The 21576-nt window shown below is 43.3% G+C and overlaps 1 protein-coding gene across 1 annotated transcript; it reads right to left on the reverse strand.

Annotated features, from left to right (window-relative positions):
- Window positions 1-1744: 1744 nt before the first annotated feature.
- LOC132578115 (heme-binding protein 1-like) lies at window positions 1745-20442 on the reverse strand. The gene is made up of 6 exons (XM_060247966.1): window positions 20320-20442; window positions 11616-11779; window positions 10254-10339; window positions 3597-3738; window positions 3263-3446; window positions 1745-2948 (listed from the first exon to the last, which is right to left on the reverse strand). The coding sequence occupies exons 2-6, from the start codon at window positions 11761-11763 to the stop codon at window positions 2774-2776; spliced, it is 735 nt and encodes a 244-aa protein (XP_060103949.1). The 5' UTR covers window positions 11764-11779; window positions 20320-20442; the 3' UTR covers window positions 1745-2773.
- Window positions 20443-21576: the final 1134 nt, after the last annotated feature.

The raw sequence follows: 21576 nt of genomic DNA on the forward strand, positions 1-21576 counted from the left end.
CTGCTACTCTGTATATGCCTCTTTGTGTTCCTGTTAGAGCCTGAGATTAGTCATCATACCAACAAACTCAGTTGCTGGGTAGCATTAACAAACTCAGGCTCTGGAAGGATGACTAGTTACTTTCAATAAACTTTTCCTTTCTTGCAAGGTGGGTTAAAATTGTATTTTTCTCCTGTAAGAACGTCTCAAAATGCTTTTCTAAAAGCTGAGACCTTGGCTATTTAATTGCAGACTTCAATAATATGGAATCAACCAGTTGTATTCCTCCAGCTGCCATCTGATAGTTGTCCCTGTGCTTAGGGTAGTTCACTTGGCCTCAACTACAATCCATGCTTTTTCTCTTGGAGCTCCTACAATATGTAATGGGCTCCCTGAGAAGGTGAGAGAAGGTCTGCATGTCTCTAGAAATACGTTAGGTGATACTGCAATGCCATTCTTATTTGCCAGGTCTTTCAATGGTGTATAGACTGCAGCTGTATTCTGAAAAGAGGTTTTTAGGGTTTTCATTTTATTCTGTTTTCAGTTTGTAATATGTAACCCACCTTAAGCTAAGAAGAAATGCTGGATATATTTACTTTAATAACTATAAATACAATACCTAAATTAACTGTCTTTCGCAACAAGGCAACCACATGGCATTTTACAATTTATTCTAGAGGATGAAACTAAGGTGTGTATCACTATTGCCAACTTACTGTGGCATCATACCAAATAGGTTAGCCTTGTGAAGAGGATGAGACCAAGGACCAATACGAATATCAGTCAGCCCTACAGATGTTATTAGTTTCAGGAAGACACCCATGTTGGTCTGGGTTTGATTCCCCACTCCTCCACTTGCAGCTGCTGGAATGGCCTTGGGTCAGCCATAGCCAGAGGCAGAGGTTGTCCTTGAAAGGGCAGCTGCTGTGAGAGCCCCCTCAGCCCCACCCACCTCACAGGGTGTCTGTTGTGGGGAAGGAAGATAAAGGAGATTGTGAGCCGCTCTGAGACTCTGAGATTTGGAGTGGAGGGTGGGATATAAATCCAATAACAACTTCTTCTTCTTCTTCTTCACTAGAAGACCTAGATTCGAGTCCAGTAGCACCATAGAGACCAACAAGATTTTCAGAGTAAAATAACTGGGTTAATATCTAATGAAGTGAGCTTTGACTCTCAAAAGCTTAACCTCCAAAAATCTTGGTGGTCTCTATGGTACTCCCACACTTGAATCCAGGTCTTCTATGAGTATCATCATTGTTGCCTCCAGTGTTAACTTTATGGATGCTGAAGGGCAAAGAAATGCAACAAACTTTCATTATCTAGAGAAGTAATTTGCATCTGCAGACAGACAGAGCAAAACTGCATAGTACAATGGCTGCTCTAAATTGATTTGGTCTGCAGTTATGCAAAATGCGATTAATAGAAATAGCTCATCACTATCTTTTTTGAAAATGAAAGACTTCCATTGCACCTGTTCCCTCAGATCTGTTGGAAACAACCAGATTACTTGGCTGATTTCCTGACACAATTAGAACCATACTGTCTCCTAAACTGTAATATTCAACTCCTTTGTATTACAGTTTGCTGATTCTGAGTAAGCAGGTGTTGTTTTTGTTATCTGGATATTCTTTGGAAGTCTGCTGAATCCCAACTCTGCCACTATTAGTGAAACTGTAACTCCAAAGGTAGCCTGAAATTATATAAAGACCCAGCTAGCCCCTGGAAATAGATATCACACTAAATAATATACATTCAAAGGACTGGATTTTATTTCAGGTCTAGGTTTTATTTCATGTTTACTTTGTACTTCCAACTTCTCTTGGAAGAGGACAGCAGCATTTTGAGTGTGAAACCAACCATTCAATGCACAACACAAGACAACGTGATATAAATGCTGCCAGTGACAACTTACACATATGACGGCCTGCTCAGCTTGCATCAAGCCCTTGGGCCTGCCTGATTAAAAAGAGGTGAGCACACACTCCAGCTGGCTAACAGGCAGAAGGAGGCCAGTGGGTGACACAACTCTTTGAATACTCTTGGGAAAGGAGAGCATATAAACCATAGGAGAAGAGATTCCAAGGTTTCTGCTTCTCAGATCACCAGCAGGCCATAGGCTTTTGCAGGTATTTCCCATTGGTTTCTGGACACATGTTTAAATTATGCCAGCTAAGGCAGACTAAAGCAATTCCCTCCCAAAATGCAGTAATAGCTCTTCACTGCTGTGGGAGAATTAACTAATAGAAAGATTTAGCCTTTTCCACATATGGCTAAAAAGGATGCTATGTGGCATCAGCCCTTCTTCTGTGTAACTCGGGTCGCAAACTGTTTCTCAGTCATTACCATCTGTCAGCTGCAGACACAGCTGTAATGCAATGGTGTTCAGACCTGCTCTGCACTTCCAGATACTAAACCTTATAATGTGAGCTACTCTTCCCAATATACCTTCTTTCAACTCTGGCATGGACATATTTGGGGCCCACACAAGCAGGCACCAATTGTCTTTTCCAAAGCCACCTCCATTAATAATGGCATCTCTCATACTGCCCCCTGCAGTAGTGGGGTGGAATTCTTCTCAGGAACATTTGTGTGTACTAGTTTTTCCCTTGGCTGTGAGCTCACAAGAGGGAACATAAGTTGTCGCAGCATCCAGGGGAAAAGGAGTGGTTCATCTATTCTATTGGATGACCACTAAGTCAGGATGTGCATTTATCTCCTTCAGGCTAGAACTGCCATCTAAACCGGTTCCTGTCACGGAGTAGTTTGCAATTTTGTCAGGAATTCATGGGAACCTTCAATTTGCTCGCCGAATAAACCAGATCTCATTGCGACGGTTAGGAACACCAGGATTTTCATACGTAGCCACCATGTAGGTTTCATGGAGCACATTATCAGCGGAGCCCAGCAATTCCCAGAGAAGATGGATCTCCTGTAGAATCGTTTCTTCTGTAGTGTTCCCATAAAACACCCTTTACACAAGACCAACAACAAAACAATTGTACAACATTGGTTAAAAAAATTGCTTCTCTGCCACCCACCCATCAATGCATGGCTCCTTATCATGAAAACTGGGGGAACGATTGCCTTATAAAGAATCAGCTCTCCACAAAGTGCATCCCTTTCTCCATTATAGGACCTCAGAATATTTTGTCTATACTAATGTGTTTTCTTAATCACCATCTTCCCTACCATGCATTCTTTTTCTCCCAGTCAGGATGAGAAAGCATTAATACTTCTCTCCTCGGCACAGAAGCAGCACTAAAGTGCAAAAAGCACAGCCCACCTTGTAATGACCTGAAGTGGAGCTCTCTCTACGACTTGGATTTCAGGGTCCATAGGGAGAGGGGGGTTAAGCTGGAATTCCTCTGGGAGATAATAGCCAATAATGACATCTTGCAGCAGTTCAGAACCCTCCTTATTAAGGTGAATCTCAGTGACCACAGGCACCGTCATCCCCAAGTGGCGGCCTAGATAAAGACACAGGTAGAGAGACAGGACAGTGAAAAAGCTGCGGCCTACCACTTGCTTCTCCAGTCCCATTTAATCCAACTGCTGCAGGGAACTATGTCTTTGCAGAGTCCCTTCCCATCCCTCTGTTCTCACTTGCTTGCACATACGTAAGGAGTTCTCCTTGCAGATATATCGCATGAGTCTCATGAAACCCATGGAGATGCTCTGTTCATACTTGGGCTCCCCTGTGGTGATGCATGCCCATTTCTTAGATGGGTACATCCGCTCTTCATATGCCATCTCCTCACACTGAAACAAGGAGGAAGAGTTAATAACAGCACTCAAGAGACACAAACTGGACATTATGTATTACAAAAAACACAGTATCAAAGGAGAGGGAAGGACTTCGAAATCCTTTCTGCATGATCACAAAACACTATCCATGTGGAGACACCTACATATTTAAATAAAGTTTCTTAAATGGCCATACCAGAAAAAAGGTTAATTTCTGTTTGCTACAAAGCTACAGACCTAAACAGAATTATACTCCCTTAAACCCACTGACTTCAATATACTTAGAAATGTCTAACTCTGCTTAGGATTGCACTGTAGAGGCATGGATTTATACCAAGGTTGTAAAAAGCAGGATCTGTTGTTTATAGTCTTGGCCAAGAAGAATTTATATGGATTTATTAAGGTCAAGGAGAAATAGGATTGTGATATGGCCTCATAAACTGGGTTTTGGCTAGATAACAGGACATCCTAACCATGTCCATTTGGTCCATTAGCTGGCCCAGATTTCCAGCTTTATTTTATTTTATTTCCAGTATTTAACCATTACGGATCCAGAAAGAGAAGACAAAAAGTACAGGCAATGTTTTGCCTAATTCTTAAATGAAAAATAAAACCATCACTAAACTCATATGTGGTAGTCAATGCCGGTATCCCAGGGCTGCCAGTTCTGGGCTGAGAAATTCCTGAAGATGCTGGGGGTGCAGCCTAGGCAGGGTGGGGTTTGGGGGGGGGGGGTACAGTGGGGTACAATGCCACAGAGTCCACCTTTCAAAGCAGCCATTTTCTCCAGGGGAACTGATATCTGTAACCTGGAGAACAGTTGTAATTCCAGAAGATCTCCAGCTACCACCAGGAGACTGGCAACCCTAGCCAGTACAGCTATGCTAGAGAGAAAAGGGAAGAAGTGATACTTTGCTTCATTTTCCTCTTAAATGTATTGAAGGACAAAGTGCCACTTCTGAGCCCCCTATGCTTGTCAGACTGCAATTTTTTTGCTTTACTGAGAAGAATCTTCCACCATGGGTGCTGGGCCTGAAATGTCTGGTTTTAAGTGGCATTTTAAAGTGTTACATACCCTCTTCCATATTATTCAGATTTTCAGGTGCCCAAGGTCAACCTCGGGAGATGAACCCACATGCTTCCCCTCCCTCTTAACCATTATTCCTATTCTTCTGCTCCAGGATCCTGACTTCCAACTTCTTTGCTAACACACACTCCACTCTCCTTTATGATAATGATTCCCAGCCCCATACTTTCCACTTCTCTCCTACCCCAATATCCAATTCCTCCACCCTCATGATGTTGACCACTACACCTAAAGAATAGCACATAATATAACCTTTTAATGTTGTTAGTATCTGTTAGGGTTGCCAACCTTCAGGTAGGGCCTGTAGATCCACAGCATTTCATTTGGTCTTCAGGCTACAGAGATGGCAGCTTTGGAAGATAGAGTCTATGACATCACACCTCAGCTGAGTTCTCTCCCCTCTCCAAATTCCACCTTCCCAAGGGTCTGCCCCCAAATCTCCAGGAATTTCTGGTTGGCAAGCCTAGTAACTAGGGAAATTTTCACATCAGCTTTAATAAATTATACTGCAATTCTAAGCAGAGTTGCATCCTTCTAAGCCCAGTGACTGGAACACATGAAGCTGGCTTATACTGAGTCAGACCATTGGTCAATCAAAGTCAGTATTGCCTACTTTGACTGGCAGCTGCTTTCCAGGTTCTCAAGAATAACTCTTTCATATACACTACTGCTGGATCCTGTTAACAGGAGATGCTGGGATTGAAGCTGAGACCTTGCGTGCAAAGCAGATGCTCTACCACTGAGTCACAGCTCCTCCCCAAGGGTGTAACTCTTTTTAGGCTTGCACTGTTAATTAGGTTTATTTCCCTGCAGTTTTATCACAACCAAAGATCAAAATGCTACTGACTAACTGATAAAAAGAAAGCAAGAAAGCACCTAACTACACAGCAAAGACTATTGTAAAGCACTTTCATATGAAGAAGATATTGGATTTATATCCCACCCTATACTCTGAATCTCAGAGCAGTCAAAATCTCCTCTACCTTCCCCCACCCCCAGCAGACACCCTGTGAGGGAGGTGGGGCTGAGAGAGCTTTTTACAGCAGCTGCCCTTTCAAGGACAGTTACTGTGAAAGCTATGGCTAACCCATTCCAGCAGGTGCAAGTGGAGGAGTGGGGAATCAAACCTGGTTCTCCCAGATAAGAGTCTGCACACTTAACCACTACACCAAACCCTTACAAAAGGGTAAGTTATAAAAATATACATGTGAGCTGAAGGTTACCTTATTTACTAGAATTCTTATACTTAAAGAACATAATTATTTAAGCCAGGAGTATCAAATTCATTTGTTAGGAGGGCCGGATCCGACACAAATGGGACTTTGTGGGGCCGGGCCATGAGTGTCATAAAATATGCCAGGTAGTGGAGATATAAACTTTATAATGGACACAGACAAACCCAATTAAATATATTTTTAAAAACTTAAAATACAAACATGCTTAAAACTCTTCCAGTGATTGTAGTTGGAAAGGTGGGGGACTAGTGGAATTTGGCAATGCAATTTTTAAAATAAAACATCAAGAAAAAGCACAAGGCTCTGATTCTGTGGAAACAAATGGAATTGTAAACTTCTCCTCACCACTCTACTCAGATTGGCAAAGCCTTTCCAGTATAATATCCCCCTTTGGCTGTGGGTTCCCAAATTAAAGTACTCACTAGGTTACATCCATTCAGGAGAGATAAGCTGGCTGAAAGCATCAACCCTTGTTTGCAAGGACACAACTCCAGGAAGCATGAGTTTCAGATAGCTATAGGAAAGCTGAAATTGTAACCATCTCCACTCCATTTGAAACCATTGCAGTGTACAGACAAAGTTGCAAGGAAAATGTGGAATGGATCTTAAAATCCATCCCATGTTTTCCTTGCGGCAGCCAGCAAAGAAAGGCAGGAAGAACCTGAGACTCAGCCTGCAAACTTCAAAAGATGCTTCAAAGAGCCTTCGAAGCTCCCAAGCTGAAACTGAAAGAGTCTCAGCCTGGAAGCTTCAGAGTCTAGGAGCTGTAAGAGCCTGGGAGCTTCAAAGGTAAGGAGAGGAGGGGGAGGAGAGGGAAGAAAAGAGTCCCGCGGACCTGATCAAAACCTTGGGCGGGCTGGATCCGGCCCGCAGGCTGGGTGTTTGACACCCCTGATTTAAGCCATTGAGGGTTCAGTCATACATAGGGGTTGCTAGATATCCCAACGGAGGCAGGGGTTCCTGGCCACCAGACCCCACTGCACTGCTGCTGCAGGGGGGAACGTGCCCAGAAAAAGTGGGGGGCCCAGTCAGCATTGCAGAAACATGTCTATGTCAGTTCCAATGTGACCTGGAAGTTGTGTCATCACATCAGCAACGTCAGGCTGACACTCTGATATTTGGGCAAAAACTCCATGGTAGAAACCAAATTTGTACATATGTCACTGCAATATCAGCTGGACCTCCCTCCAGCTCACAGTTAAGTCCCCACCATCCCCCACCAGCCCAGGCAACCCTAGCTGTACATTATATGAAAAATGTGCAAGATATGTCCAATGACCTGTTTCCTTGCTGCAAAGTAGCAGCATTAAAGGGTACTTTAAAGGGGGAAAGGGGTTGCATTCTGTTTTCTTGTTATAGTGCAATCCAGTGGAGAGTTACTCCAGTGTAAGCTCATTGACTTCAAACAGTTTGCAATACTGTGTTCCATTTATAGTTTTTCAGCCTCTTAATCACTGTTTTTCAGCCTGGTCAGCTAGTTTCTAGTTGTTTAAGGCTACAATACTATTAATACATGCTTTGGAATGAGTCCCACTGAAATAGGAAGGGCTTGCTTCTGAGTAATTAAGAATCAGACTCTAAGTCCACAATCCTAGCCATGCTTCCCTGAAACTGAATGTCATGGAAAATGCATTAAGCTGTATTGAAATCAATGGTGCATACACCCATGCAGGTATGCATTAGAAAACAGCCCAAATCTTATTTCAGCTAACCACAAGGACTTTCCATTTTCTTCTACAAGCTATGGGATAGTATATATTTTTTTAAAGTGCTACCTGCCAGAGGTTCAAGACAGAGACATACTTTCCCAATATCTGAGGAGGTGCAGAGCCATATACTAATTGTGCTACTGGACTTGTTTTATTCTACATGAGGGACCATTGTTCACAGACCCTGTGTGCATCTCCTGCTGTGAGATTCAGTGTTGCTTTATAAGAAACCTCTGCAAAGGCAACAGCAGAATTTTCTATGGGCACCTGAAGTTACTACTCAGGTGGGCAATTTCCATCAACAGGGTACAATTGACAATATATTGTGTAAACTGTCAGGATTCTACAAATAATAGGACTAGGGTTACAATCCATTCCTCCTTCTGCGAGGCTTAGTTTTTACAAGAGTGGATGAGATGGTAAACCTGTTCCTGGGCTATACTGCTTCAAATTTTCTTGTGTGTGTGTGTGTGAAATAATCCTCCCTGCACATGGAAAACTAGAAGTCAAGTAGAAGAATTCTAACTTAGCCTTTACTTAGACATGCCAGTTTTCTGTGTGCAAGGAATGTTTCTTGTACAGATGAGCATTCAGCTAAAATATTCTGCACCTGTAGTTTTGCATTACACTCCCAGGACAAAAGCTTAATTTAGCACCTCATCTGCTCTTTTTGAGAACTAGCTTTTTGTCATATACCTAGTAGTGAGCCCAACATTTGGGTGACACAAAAGGTATTGCAAAGACTTAAAATCACTCAATTGTGAGGTATTTATTTAAAATATTTCCATCTACTGGTAGGTGACTTACTGTATTGTGGTTTTAGGTACATACTAGAACACTGCCCTACATGATGATGTCCTTTCCAGGTTATGCCAGAAATGATGTCACTGCTTCAGCACAAGGCTGATCATTCCACCATTTCCTCAAGAAGTTTCTACCACTGCCCAACAGAGAGAGCAGAGCAAAGCCAGATGGCAGCAGGTTTTCCTGTTTCCATCCCACTTTAGACTGCGGAAAAGACCTAAAGGTGGCTAACAATACAACACTAGGCTGCTTCTATGATCTATCTTAAATAACAACATTCGATGTCAGTTACAGCAAGAAAGTCTCAAAGAGCCCTTTTCATCATCATGCTTAAAAATTAGCCAAGGGCATTTGGCATGCTATTTTCATTAATAGAATTCAAGGAATTAAATTTTAGATTACAGACATGGAGTCAGATGCAAGACACAGCAAAGATGATGAATACTCTGTGCTGAATTTGGATAACTACAAGAGGCATGAGTGTCAAAGAACTACTCTGACAAATGCTGACACCATACTGGGTTGATCCAAGTAAATGGTACTAAAGTCTACAAATCTATGCATATTGGACACAGAAGGACTGATGAAAATATCTTTGAAGAACCTATTTACCAAATCTCCAGGAGTGAACGGCAACATGCCCACCTGGTCAAATTTGTGTCTCAATATGGGGCACTAGTTCCCTCACTAAAAGCAAATGCTGATCTAACATGGGTCCAAGGAAAGGAGAACAAACAGACAAAACAAACACACACATATTACAACAACAATGGCTCTACAGATCCAAACCTAATGAATCAACAACAATCAGAAGGAAATGGGTGCCTACTTAAGTAACAGTGTTTCTCTCATGCCATTAACAACCTGCACAAGAGGATGAACATGGCCAGGTTGACTGGATCCAACCAAGACTACTCTCCTAAAGAGACCCAAAGTCATTACATGCTTTTCCTTCTGTTAAACTACAAGCCCATCATATGACAGTGAATGAACTAGAAAGAAGCAGAGTACATTGCAGGGAAACCTGACAGAGGGGGTGATGTGAGAGATGAACCTTCCAGTGTAACAACTGAACCACAGGTTTTGCTCCTACCACATTGTTTGTTTTCCACATGAGAGAAGAAAGTACAAGGGTACATTGTTGGTGTGAAGGCTAAATCTGTCCCATTTCTGATGAATGGTCTGAATTTTGCTCCTCTTGAACTGTGTCCCAGATTGTAGCTTTTACTTCATCCCACAGAATGAAGTGGGACAGCTAAGCCAGCCTCTGTCCGCTAAATGTCCACCTTGGGTTCTATTTTTGGCTACATCAGGGTAGTAAGCCCTAAAGTGGCACCCACTGATAAGTTTCCTGATATCCCACTTGCTTCCTGCACCTTCTCTTTCACCCTCCTTCCTTATCATTTTCAAATTCCCTTCTCTTTGTCTTCCATGCACATTTCCTCCTTTCCTACTCTTTCCATTGTCATTTTTTCACACTCTTTCCTTCCCCTTTTTTCTGTCTCCTGGGAAGTCACATGATGAGTCAGCAGAAGTTTAATGACTGGAGGAATCATGGATTAAAAAAAATGAAGAGCATGCCTTTATTGTGCTTACTCTGCCGTCCACAAAATTCGGCCAGTCAGAGCTGTCTCTGGGAACTGTATACCACCTCACCCAGGAATGGGAAGTATTCATGTATGCAAGTTTTCTCACCTTCTCATGCTGCGACAATGTAGTATACGGCACAGGCTCACGTGTCTGGTTATGTTGTGTCATTTGTACTATTGGTCCTGCCATTTCTATAAAAACAGTAAATTTGGAAAATCATTACATCTGAAAAATACCATCAAAATCTCCAGAGACCCATAATCCTTTTAAAAGATAGTCGTTTTTCCACAAGCGTTTTTAACAGGGTGGAACTAAAATTACTGAAAAACATTAATTAAATATTTAAATGGGAACCAGTGTCTCCTGAAATAGTAAGAATGGAAAGATGGGCGGTAGTGCTTTTTTCCTCTCTGAATAAATAAAAGCACCAGAACTCATATATAAGGCTTTACCAGTTTCCAACAATCCTCCCTTCCCTCTGGAGCTCCCTGATGCATGAGCATCCAGACTTGGGTAATGACATATTACAGCAGTGCATGAAGGCCCATACAATCACAAAAAAAGCTCTGATGGATAGTGACAAGTTTTTAAATAATTCTTTCACTCCTGAAAAAACAGAGCAAATCAAATACTTTCTTCATATATCATTGTGCAAAGTTCTTAAAGTTATTTTACTATTGCCCATGATCCTATGATCAGCAGCCATATTTTAAGTTTACCAGCAACAACAAAGAGAGAAGCAAGGAGTTCTTACTGGTTATCAATAGCTGGACACTACAGGAAATCCAACTCCCAACTCTATATTCAATGCACACTTAACGCACATATGCAATCAGTCAAAACATATAATTCTGACTAAGGGCGCGCTTTCACACATTAAATAATGCAATTTCAATCCACTTCAGCAACCAGTTTGCAAGTAGATTTTGCCATTTCACACAGTAAAATCCACTTGCAATGTGCACTGAAAGTGGATTGAAAACATGTTACTTAATTCATGTGAAAGCATCCTACATCAGTTGAATGCAAGCAAGCTAATTTAATTCTAATAAAGTAGCTTAGCATTAGTATGCTAGTGTTGCAGTAACTACAAACAACATGAGCATACTTACTAGCTAGGTTTGCCATATGACCCGGAGCCTTAACAGAGGCTTAATGGGATACTATTTCTCAAGTGATATTCTTTACCTTCATACCATGAAAAGCTTCTACTACCCATTTCTACTCATTAAGCTTCTATTAAAGGGACAACACTATTCTCCAGGCATGTTAATAATCCTATTTTCAGCATGTAGCCACTAAAGTTGAAGCATTAAATAAAATATATCTACATTTAAGAGCAGCCTTGGGATGATGTGAGGAACTGTAGTGAAAAGGAAGTATCCTGTATAAATGCTGCTTTCAGACTTTCGTCTTTGACACACTACCTGCCTTTGGACTTCTTCTGGTTGAGATGCAAATTTTTACCTTGAGGCAATGTCACATGGTGAGTGCTAGCTATTGCCTCCCAATGAGAAAACAGCCTACTCTGTTCCTCGCCATCCATGGGCTCCTCATCTTCATCAATGTCTTCATCATTCATTTCATTCAGCTCTTCAAGAGTAATACGTGCCATCTTAACACAGCAACCCCTGTAAAAAAGGCAAAATATTTTAGACTCTGAGCATATTAATGGCTCCTTTCCCATCACTACATGTATGATTGCCAACAGGCCTGGAGAAAAATCTCTTCTTCCTTTACCGGAAGCGTAATGCTTTGAAATGGGCAGCTGAAGCTTTTTATGGCATGGTGGTAAATCATACCACTTGGTATAAATAACATTCTATCAAAACTCCACCAATAGGACAGAACAGTTTCCCCCCCTTCCAGGCAGTTGGAACCCTACTGCCAACTTGGTCTGGAGTGGTTTTTCTGAAGAGGGCTTGCTCTTTGCTCTATCTTCACCAGCAGTGTGTAGCAGCAGCTAGCACCAGTGGGTATTTGGCTGCTTTCTTCTGATGCATGAGTGACAGTGCAATCCTACGCAGAGTGGCTCCTACGGGAGTAACTCAAAATCTCCTAGATATCCCCGGGCCAAAGGAAGCCCGCTTAAAATCGACAAGGGACCGGGCCTTCTCTATTATGGCCCCCTCCTGGTGGAACTAGCTGCCGGAAGAGGTGAGGGCCCTGCGGGACCTCGCCCAGTTCCGCAGGGCCTGTAAGACAACCCTCTTCCGGCTGGCCTATGACTAGCTGGTACAAGAAACTGAGCGTAGTTATACTGGATGTTTGCTGCCCCCAATGTTTTAAATGTTTTAAATGGTTCTATGTTTAAAAGGTTTAATGTTTAAATTTAAATGCTCTATGTTTAACGTCTATTTATGTTCGATTCCTGTGTTGTAAGCCACCCTGAGCCACTTGTTGGGAAGGGCGGGATAGAAGTCATAAAATAAATAGATAGATAGATAGATAGATAGATAGATAGATAGATAGATAGATAGATAGATAGATAGAGGACTGCACTGTGAGTCTATTGTTTTGTTCTCAGGTGGCAGCTCTATATTTGGAAGATTCCGTCAGTTGATACTGAAAGCCACTTGAAGGCCTATGTAGACAGAAGGCAATATTTTAAATAAATAAGTAAAATACAAGGTATTTTCTTTTGTCTGTTTCAACTTACTAAATGTATTCTGCTAAGGAAAAACTAGAAATGTTTACTGCCCACTATGTTCCCATATTGTACAAGACCTTATATATCATCCTATCCTTAACGTCAGTTAATTTAAGAACCCTTAAACACATGTAGATAATGACAAACCTGTAGACATTATATACTTGAACTGTCAAAAGGCTTTTTACAAGTATCTTAACAAATATTCCTAAAGAAACAGAGTCCACAATTTATGGCAGGCTTTGAGCTTTTGTGAGTCACTGCTCACTTCTTCAGAACTTCTGCCACAAATTTTGTTAGTCTTTAAGGTGCTATTGGACTCTTGCTCTTTTCTACTGCTACAGACAGACAGACTAACACAGTAATCCATCTTGATCTGAGTGAGCACTGTACTAGCCAAGTTTGCAGATTACAAAATCATTAAAAATGGTGAAAACCAGGGCTTTTTAAATAAAAAAAGCCCAGCAAGAACTAATTTGGAGGGACGGTGGCTCAGTGGTAGAGCATCTGCTTGGGAAGCAGAAGGTCCCAGGTTCAATCCCCGGCATCTCCAAAAAAGGGTCCAGGCAAATAGGTGTGAAAAACCTCAGCTTGAGACCCTGGAGAGCCGCTGCCAGTCTGAGAAGACAATATTGACTTTGATGGACCCAGGGTCTGATTCAGTATAAAGCAGCTTCATATGTTCAATTTGCGTATTAGGCCACACCCCCTGATGCCAAGCCAGCTGGAACTGCTGACTCCTGTTCCTGCTAAAAAAAAAAAAGCCCTGGTGAAAAACCAATGCCAAGCTCCAGGAGGATCTCCACAAGTTGGGTGAGTCAGCAACAATGTGGCAAATGTTGTTAAGTGTAAGTTAAGTGTAAGGTTACACTTAACAACAAGTTCCATGTTGTTAAGTGTAAGGTGATGCACACTGGGACAAAAAAAAATCCCTTCTTCATGAGGTCGGAACTTGCCGAGTTTGAGAGGGAAAGAGACCTTGAGGACATTTGTAGTGGCTAGCTCAGTAAAAGTGTCAACAGTGAACAGTGAAAAAGGCAAATTATGCAGGAGGTTATTAGGAAAGGTACTGAAAACAAAATGGGCAATGTTATAATGTCCCTATATAGATCTATGGTGCGGCCTTATTTGGAATACGCTGTGCAGTTTTGGTCACTGTATCTCAAAAAGAGAGGGGGGGGGACATCTCAGAGCTAGAAAAAGAGGGCAACCAAGATGAGTTGTAGTTCATTCCCTATCTGGAAAGCCTACAGAGTCTGGGACTTTTCAGTTTTGAAAGAGATGACTTGGGGTGGAGAACATGATAGATCAGGGATGTCAAACATGCGGCCTGGGGGCCGAATCAGGCCCTGGAGGGCTCCTATTAGGTCCCCAAGCAACTGGCTGTCATCTGCTTCCTTTTCCCTCTCTCTTGCTTCCTTCTTGCATAACAGCTTGCTTTGCCAGGCTTGCTCAACTGCACAGGAGCTACAGAGGAAAACCTCTGTTTTCTCCATTGGCTGAGGCTCCTCCCTTGGGGGGGAAGGCAGAGCTTGCTTTGCCAGGCTCCCTCAGTCTCACAGCAAACCTACTGAGCCAAGCCTCTCTTTCTTCTATTGGCTGAAGCTTGCAGACAGAGCTTCTTTTGTAGGAAAAAGTCAATCAGGAACTCATTTGCATATTAGACCACACTACCTTATGGCACCATTGTTTCTACTAAAAGTCCAACATGAACTAATTTGCATATTAGGCCACACCCCCTGATGCCAAGCCAGCCAGAACTGCTTTCCTGTGCATTCCTGCCTTAAAAAAAAACCCTGCTCATAGGCATAGACAACTTTAAAGGGGGGTTAAACATATTAATGGAGTACAGGTCTACAAGTGGCAACTAGCCATGGGGACTAAACGAAACCTCCTCATCCAGATGCAGTCAATATCTCAATACCTATGTCAGGATCAGGGGTCATTTTGTGGAAGAGGTGCCGAATTTGCAGAACTCATTTGCATATGCCACACACCCCTGACATCACCAGAAGGTGTACTAAATTCTATCAGCTCAGCGTCTACCTTAAAATGCTTATTGAATTGCAATTGTCATAATAAAAAATGCTAATAAAAAATTTAAATTTAAAAAAAAAAAAAACTCACTCCCATCATACTTTTTAAATTACTTTTTCCTATGTGGCCACAGTGGCATGATTAAGATTTCCATCTGTATGCTTTATGTTTTGCTTATTTTCCTATTTTTTTGTGGGAGAAAATATTAGGAAATTTGTCAAATCTTAAGAGTTTAACAAAATTCTCACAGGGGGTTTGAACAATGGAGCCCAGAAGCAAGTATTTTTTTTGGGGGGGGGGTAAGAAAGCAGGTCCAGAGCTCCGCTCCTGTGAGCTGCTGCCCAAAATGAGGTCTCCCAGGAGGCAACATCAGAGGAAGGCCTTGCCGTGTGTGCCCTATTTTTGGCTCTCCAGAGTAACTATTAGCCATTGTGTGACAGAGAATACTGGACTAGATGACTAGTCTGATCCTGCAGGGTTCTTCTTACATTCTTACTCCTAAATGTGATCCTAACCTCATTTACTTGCAAGTCTGCTATTGATTTCAATAGAATTTATTTCCAAGTAAGACTCCATTGACAGCCAAACCTGCTTATGTTAATAATAGTTACATGCCTATACGGTTTCTAGTACCTTTGAAGTAATGTTTCTTCATCTATACTGTAGCATTCTTTCACATCAATCCATGCAAGCTGTCCCACTAAATGTATTTGGTCGTTGTTTTCAGGGGTCGTTTTGAAGAAAAACAGGTGGTGGAACTCATTAGCACAACTCATTAGCATATCCCCCTCTCGTCAAAAGAAACCTGATGCAAGAGAGGAGAGCCCCGGGGGAGTGAGGACTGTTTGGGCTGGCTAGAGATCCAGCCAGCCCAAGCAGGCCTCACTCACCTGGGGTTCTCCAGGGCCACCCCCCCCACCAAGTCAAAAGGCCAGCAAGTCTCCCGCTGCCCAAAATCACATAAGAAGTGGAGAAAGGGTGGTGCAGGATTCTCCAGGGGTTAATGGGGAATGCTGAGGGTGTGGCAAAATTCCTGGTGGCTGGCTGGCTGCCAGCTCTCCTAATCCAGGGATTGTTATGCAGCTGCACCTACTATTAAATGGACCAGGGAGGTGGGGAAGAAGAGGGGGAACTCTCAGAAAGGTTCAGCAGCTGTGCTCCTGTGAGCTCCTGCTGAATCTGAGGTCTGGTTCTTTTCACCATCAAGTCACAGCTGACTTATGGGTTTTCAAGGCAAGAGATGTTCAGAGGCAGTTTGTCATTGCTTGCTTCTGCATCATGATGCTCATATTCCTTGGTAGTCTTCCTTCCAAATACTGATCAGGGCTGACCCTGATTAGATTCCAAGAGTGGGCTAGCCTGAGCTATTCAGATCAATCTTATTCTCAAGTAAATCTGCACAGGAAGTATTCCTAACTTCTCTCCCATCATTTGTTTACAGTAAGTGCTAAAATTGCCTTCTATCAAATATACAAAATAAAGATCCAAACTTTCTGCATATGAAGATAGCGATGTAATCTAAATAACCTATTCTATGATAGCTAGAATTTCACAAGTGAGTGGGCAGGAGCTTTAAGGTGTCGTGCTTAATGGGCCACATTCAATAGCTAGTTCACATCGGGCCAAATACTGGAATAGTTCCTTTAGAATATGGCCACAGCAGTACACTCTTCTGACCTCATGATGGACTTCGACAGAGGAGAAGATGTACTCACTCTGGCTAATGACTTGCAAACAACTTAATTTGAACAATGTCTGTACATTATGGGATCTTGATCTTTTCTTTCTTGCTTCAGTTAGCCAGCAATTGGGCCACATTAAATTTGCTCAAAGCATTAAAAGGAACTGGAAAACAGTTTTCAGAAAGCAAACAGATGCACAGATGAACTTTATTCATAAGCAAAGCTAAGAGTTTAATTGGTTCGGATAAGACAGATAATTACAGAATTTTAAATATATTAATACAGGGCCATAGCCAGGATTTTAAGATTGGTGGGGTCCACAGACACTATTGTTGTTGCGGGGGAGGGGGGGCAGAGAGCTGCCTGAGGCAAGTACGTGGCAGATGCAGTTCAGTGTGGCCAAGTGCAAAGTAATGCACATTGGGGCCAAGAATCCCAGCTACAAATACAAGTTGATGGGGTGTGAACTGGCAGAGACTGACCAAGAGAAAGATCTTGGGGTTGTGGTAGATAACTCACTGAAAATGTCAAGACAGTGTGCGTTTGCAATAAAAAAGGCCAACGCCATGCTGGGAATTATTAGGAAGGGAATTGAAAACAAATCAGCCAGTATCATAATGCCCCTGTATAAATCGATGGTGCGGTCTCATTTGGAGTACTGTGTGCAGTTCTGGTCGCCGCACCTCAAAAAGGATATTATAGCATTGGAGAAAGTCCAGAAAAGGGCAACTAGAATGATTAAAGGGCTGGAACACTTTCCCTATGAAGAAAGGTTGAAACGCTTGGGACTCTTTAGCTTGGAGAAACGTCGACTGCGGGGTGACATGATAGAGGTTTATAAGATAATGCATGGGATGGAGAAAGTAGAGAAAGAAGTACTTTTCTCCCTTTCTCACAATACAAGAACTCGTGGGCATTCGATGAAATTGCTGAGCGGACAGGTTAAAACGGATAAAAGGAAGTACTTCTTCACCCAAAGGGTTATTAACATGTGGAATTCACTGCCACAGGAGGTGGTGGCGGCCACAAGCATGGCCACCTTCAAGAGGGGTTTAGATAAAAATATGGAGCAGAGGTCCATCAGTGGCTATTAGCCACAGTGTATGTGTGTGTGTGTATATAAACTTTTTTTGGCCACAGTGTGACACAGAGTGTTGGACTGGATGGGCCATTGGCCTGATCCAACATGGCTTCTCTTATGTTCTTACAGCTGCAACCAGAGGCTACAATGCTGGTGCAAAAGGCGAGGGGAGCACAAGAAAAATACTTTTTGGCGGGAGGGTAAGAACTGCACTCAGCCCCACTTACCCCACGCCATGATGCACAGGACCTCTTGCTCCCCACCTCTTCTAAAATCACAGAGCCCCCCAATCCCTGTACCAGACAACACCAGGCAGCTGAAGAGGGGGGGGGGGTGTAGGGACTGCTGGATACCTGCAGAGGACAGTGCCAGCTGTTTCACCCCGAGCTCCTGGTGAATTGCTAGTCAACTCAGAAGGCCTGGCTGGGCAAAGGACGGTACAGGATGTGGGGTGGGGGCTGTCCAAAGCCTGTCCTTCTGGGTGGGCACTGACTTACCCGGGTGAGTACTCATTGGAAGGGAGAGCCCAGCAGCCAGAGGAAGAGAAGGAAGCCCCTGCCTGAATAGGGTGCAGATCAACAAGTGAGGAGGGGGGCCACCAAAGGGTCTCTTTGGCAGGATTGGCCCATTGTACCTGATCCCCTCGTCTGATGACGTGTGCTTAGAGAGCACATGAAAGCTTACGTTCTGAATAAAATTTGGTCTTAAAGGTGAACTTGACTCCTGCTTTGTTCAACTGCTTCAGACCAACACGGCTGCCCACTTGGATCTATCTGCTGATCTCTGTAAACCAGTGTGGAAAGTTCAAGTAGCACTGGGGAGACCCAGATTAAAATTCTCACCCTGCCATGATTTACACAGCATGACCATGGGCTGGTTACTATCCCCAGCCCAACCTACCTCACAGTGGTGTTGTTACAATGAGGGATAGATTTATACAGCTCAGGGTTTTGAGGGAAGCCCAATCTTGTCAGGTCACAGAAGCTAAGAAAGGTAAATACTTGGATGGGAAATTATCAAGAAAGGCAATGACAAGCCACCTGTTTTTCACTTTACTGGAATGCCCCTTGCTGGGGATCACTGTAAATCAGTTGTGATTTGACTACACTTGCATACCTACATATTCCTTTGGATATATAAATCAATCAATAAATTTAGACAAGATGAGTTGCAGTAACATGAAGGGAAGCAGAGATAACTAGGGGGGGGGGAGGTATGCCATACAGGTGATAAGGGTTCCCCAGGACCAGACAAACAATGGCAGATATTTCAGAAATAAGTGAACTCTCATGGGATGAGTGGATTTTATGGAGATGGAGATCTGTTTTTAAGCTCCAGTGTGCAGAAGATAAGGAAAGGCTGCAGGAGCTGGCAGGAAGAACGGAAGTGGAGGCAGCAGCATAGCCTTTCAAGATGAGAATGCAACTGTCCCCCAGCAGCAGTTAAATATCTCTCAGGACCCCAGTGGTGTCAGAGGAAACGAGGGGCAATACAGGGAGGTGGAGTGGAGTCATTAGGAAAATGTATCAAGCAAACATCAGTAGAATGACCACCTCCCATCCCACCAGGATCATTAACATCCACATAATAGGCAGAAATTCAACACATGCAGCTTTCATCATTTTATTTTAAAACATATATAGCTCTCCCACAGGCTCCAGGCTGCTAACACTTAAAAAAAAATCTACAGTGCAAGAAAAAACACTACAGGATTAAAATTCACTTCACAATAAACAACCAATCTCCCCCCCAAAAAAACTCTTTCTGCAATTTAGTTTTATCATCCAGCAGGCACAGCCACTAACAGCATCTCAAAGTCCAGAAACATTGTCCAATGCTGTGCCTATCATAATTAATACAAGGTCCTCTGAAATTGCCAGATTTAACTAAAGGAATTGTTCCGTGGAATTTCTTCCTGCCAGGTTAAGGGGGGCGGGGGGGGGATGGAGATGTGGTAATCACAGGTGGAAATAAAAGATGAAAGAATCCCATTGACAGGCAATTGGAAGCAGGCAAGATATAAAATCCCAGTGGAATTTCAATAGCCACCGGAAGGCCCTCTGGGGAGAGTGTTGTAAACAACCAGTCACCCTTATTTCAATGCATTATCTATGCTGCAATAAATTCCACAGGTGAAGCCATGTTTCTCAAGGCTCATTGTGTTTTCTACGGCACTATCAACGTGCGCCAGCACATGTCTAATACCGATAGCCATTCCCTGGGATTCATTCAACGGCACTGTAGCATTATTGCTTTAGGCAGGGCTGGGTCAGCCGGGCGGGGGGCGACCGAGGATGAGACAAGAGCAGGAAAGGCGGGGGGAGGGTATGGAAGAGTGGCTGGAGAGTCTCCAGCGGGCAACACCCGCCAGTCTGTGTGTGCGTTTAAGAAGGAAACAGCGGAGCGCCGAGTCTAGGGAAAGAAGCCATTCCCGACGGGTCAGGGTAACCCCGAGGGAAGACCTGCAGCTCTTCCCGCCCGCCCAAGCGCTTCGGGTCTCAACCCCGAGCGAGGAAAGAGGCACTGAGAAGAAGCAAACCGCTCAACAGGGAAAGCTGCCCTCGGCCCCGCCCCGGCCGCAACCACCAATCCTTCAACCTCGCGGCTCAGAGGGGAGGGGAAGAGACAGCGCGCGCAGCTTCTGCTAGGCTCTAAAGAGAGGAGGGGTCTTAATCCCCCTCCTCTACTGGCAGCGGGCAGAGAGATGAGGGGAAGTATTACCTGGCTCGCCTCGCGCGACCCGGAATGGCTCCCGCTAGTGGGGGAGGGGGGAGGAATCGCGGACCAAATCCGAGCTGGGGGAGGAGCCTTCATCTATGATGTTATCCTGGAAGTGGAAGGGATGAACTTCCCGCGCCTTTTTTTTTAAACGGGGCGAACTTCCGTTTCGAGTTGAAGTCGGTGTTTTGGTTTTCGGAGTGTAGGGAAGGGAATCTTTTTCTGCCCAGTTAATTTCCCCTTAGAACTCTCCGGGGTGAGTTGGACTGAGTAGGAGTGTTTGAAGTCGCTTGGTAGAATTCCCCATATGTGGAGGAGGAGGAGAGATTGGATTTATACCCCGCCTATCTACCCGAAGGAGTCTCAGAGCAGTTTAGAAGCTCCTTTCCCGTCCCCACAACAGACACATTGTGACGTAGGTGGGGCTGAGAGCGCTTTTTGGAGAACTGCTCTTTCCAGAACAGCTTTGACAGTTATGACAGACTGACCCAAGATCACTCTAGCAGCTGCCTGTGGAGGAGTGGGGAATTAACCCCAGATAAGAGTCCGCACACTTAACCACTACACCAAACTGGAGATACATCAACGCAAAGAATGTAAACACTCGGGGTTAGATAGCTCCCTATTATTGCGTTGCCTTAAAACATCCTGTGTTCCCAGAAATTAATATTTGGATTGCTTGGCTGAGTTCCTGTGTGTTTTGTCTTAAAAGTGATGAGAAAATTCAATGCTGTGACTTGGAAAGCATCACCACTTGAATTGTAATTTGTTGGCTGTATTTTAAAGTTACAGAAATATAACTTAAGGACTCTTTGTTGTAGTGGCATTTGAAGACGGGGGTGGTGGTGGGATGAAGAAAACCAGGCTATATAATTAAGTGAAATGAGTTTTTGGCTATATTTTTTGGCTATGTGATGGGTAATTCAGCAGGTACAGTCCTTTCTCCCTCATGGAGATAGAGTAATTGGAATGGCTGCAGCTGTTGAATTTCTACATATCCTGAAGCCTTTTGAAAGCTGAAGGGCTGAGAAAAAGTTTTTGGTGACTTATTAGGCTCCCCTTCCCCTTTTGCCTTGTCCAGTGATCAATCTTTAATGTACAGATGATAGATCACCCAATATCCTATTCAGTGGGAATATTAATATATTTGATGAACTCAGTTAGAACTATAAACTCACTTCAGTAGTAACAGCTGTTCCTTAAATTGAAATGGAATATTATTACCTTTGTAATCATCTACTCAATCTTTTGAATGTTTGA

Source organism: Heteronotia binoei, chromosome 1, assembly GCF_032191835.1.
Source record: "Heteronotia binoei isolate CCM8104 ecotype False Entrance Well chromosome 1, APGP_CSIRO_Hbin_v1, whole genome shotgun sequence".
NCBI classification, from domain to species: domain Eukaryota; kingdom Metazoa; phylum Chordata; class Lepidosauria; order Squamata; family Gekkonidae; genus Heteronotia; species Heteronotia binoei.

Bases quoted from the DNA above. Each gene is read 5' to 3' on its own strand.
- LOC132578115 (XM_060247966.1), bottom strand. From the start codon at position 11,763: ATGGCACGTATTACTCTTGAAGAGCTGAATGAAATGAATGATGAAGAC. The intron at 3,739-10,253 runs GTGAGAAAACTT...TCCTTGTTTCAG, and splicing joins CATTGTCGCAGCATGAGAAG to TGTGAGGAGATGGCATATGA. The intron at 2,949-3,262 runs GTGGGCTGTGCT...TCTTGTGTAAAG, and splicing joins CCACTTCAGGTCATTACAAG to GGTGTTTTATGGGAACACTA.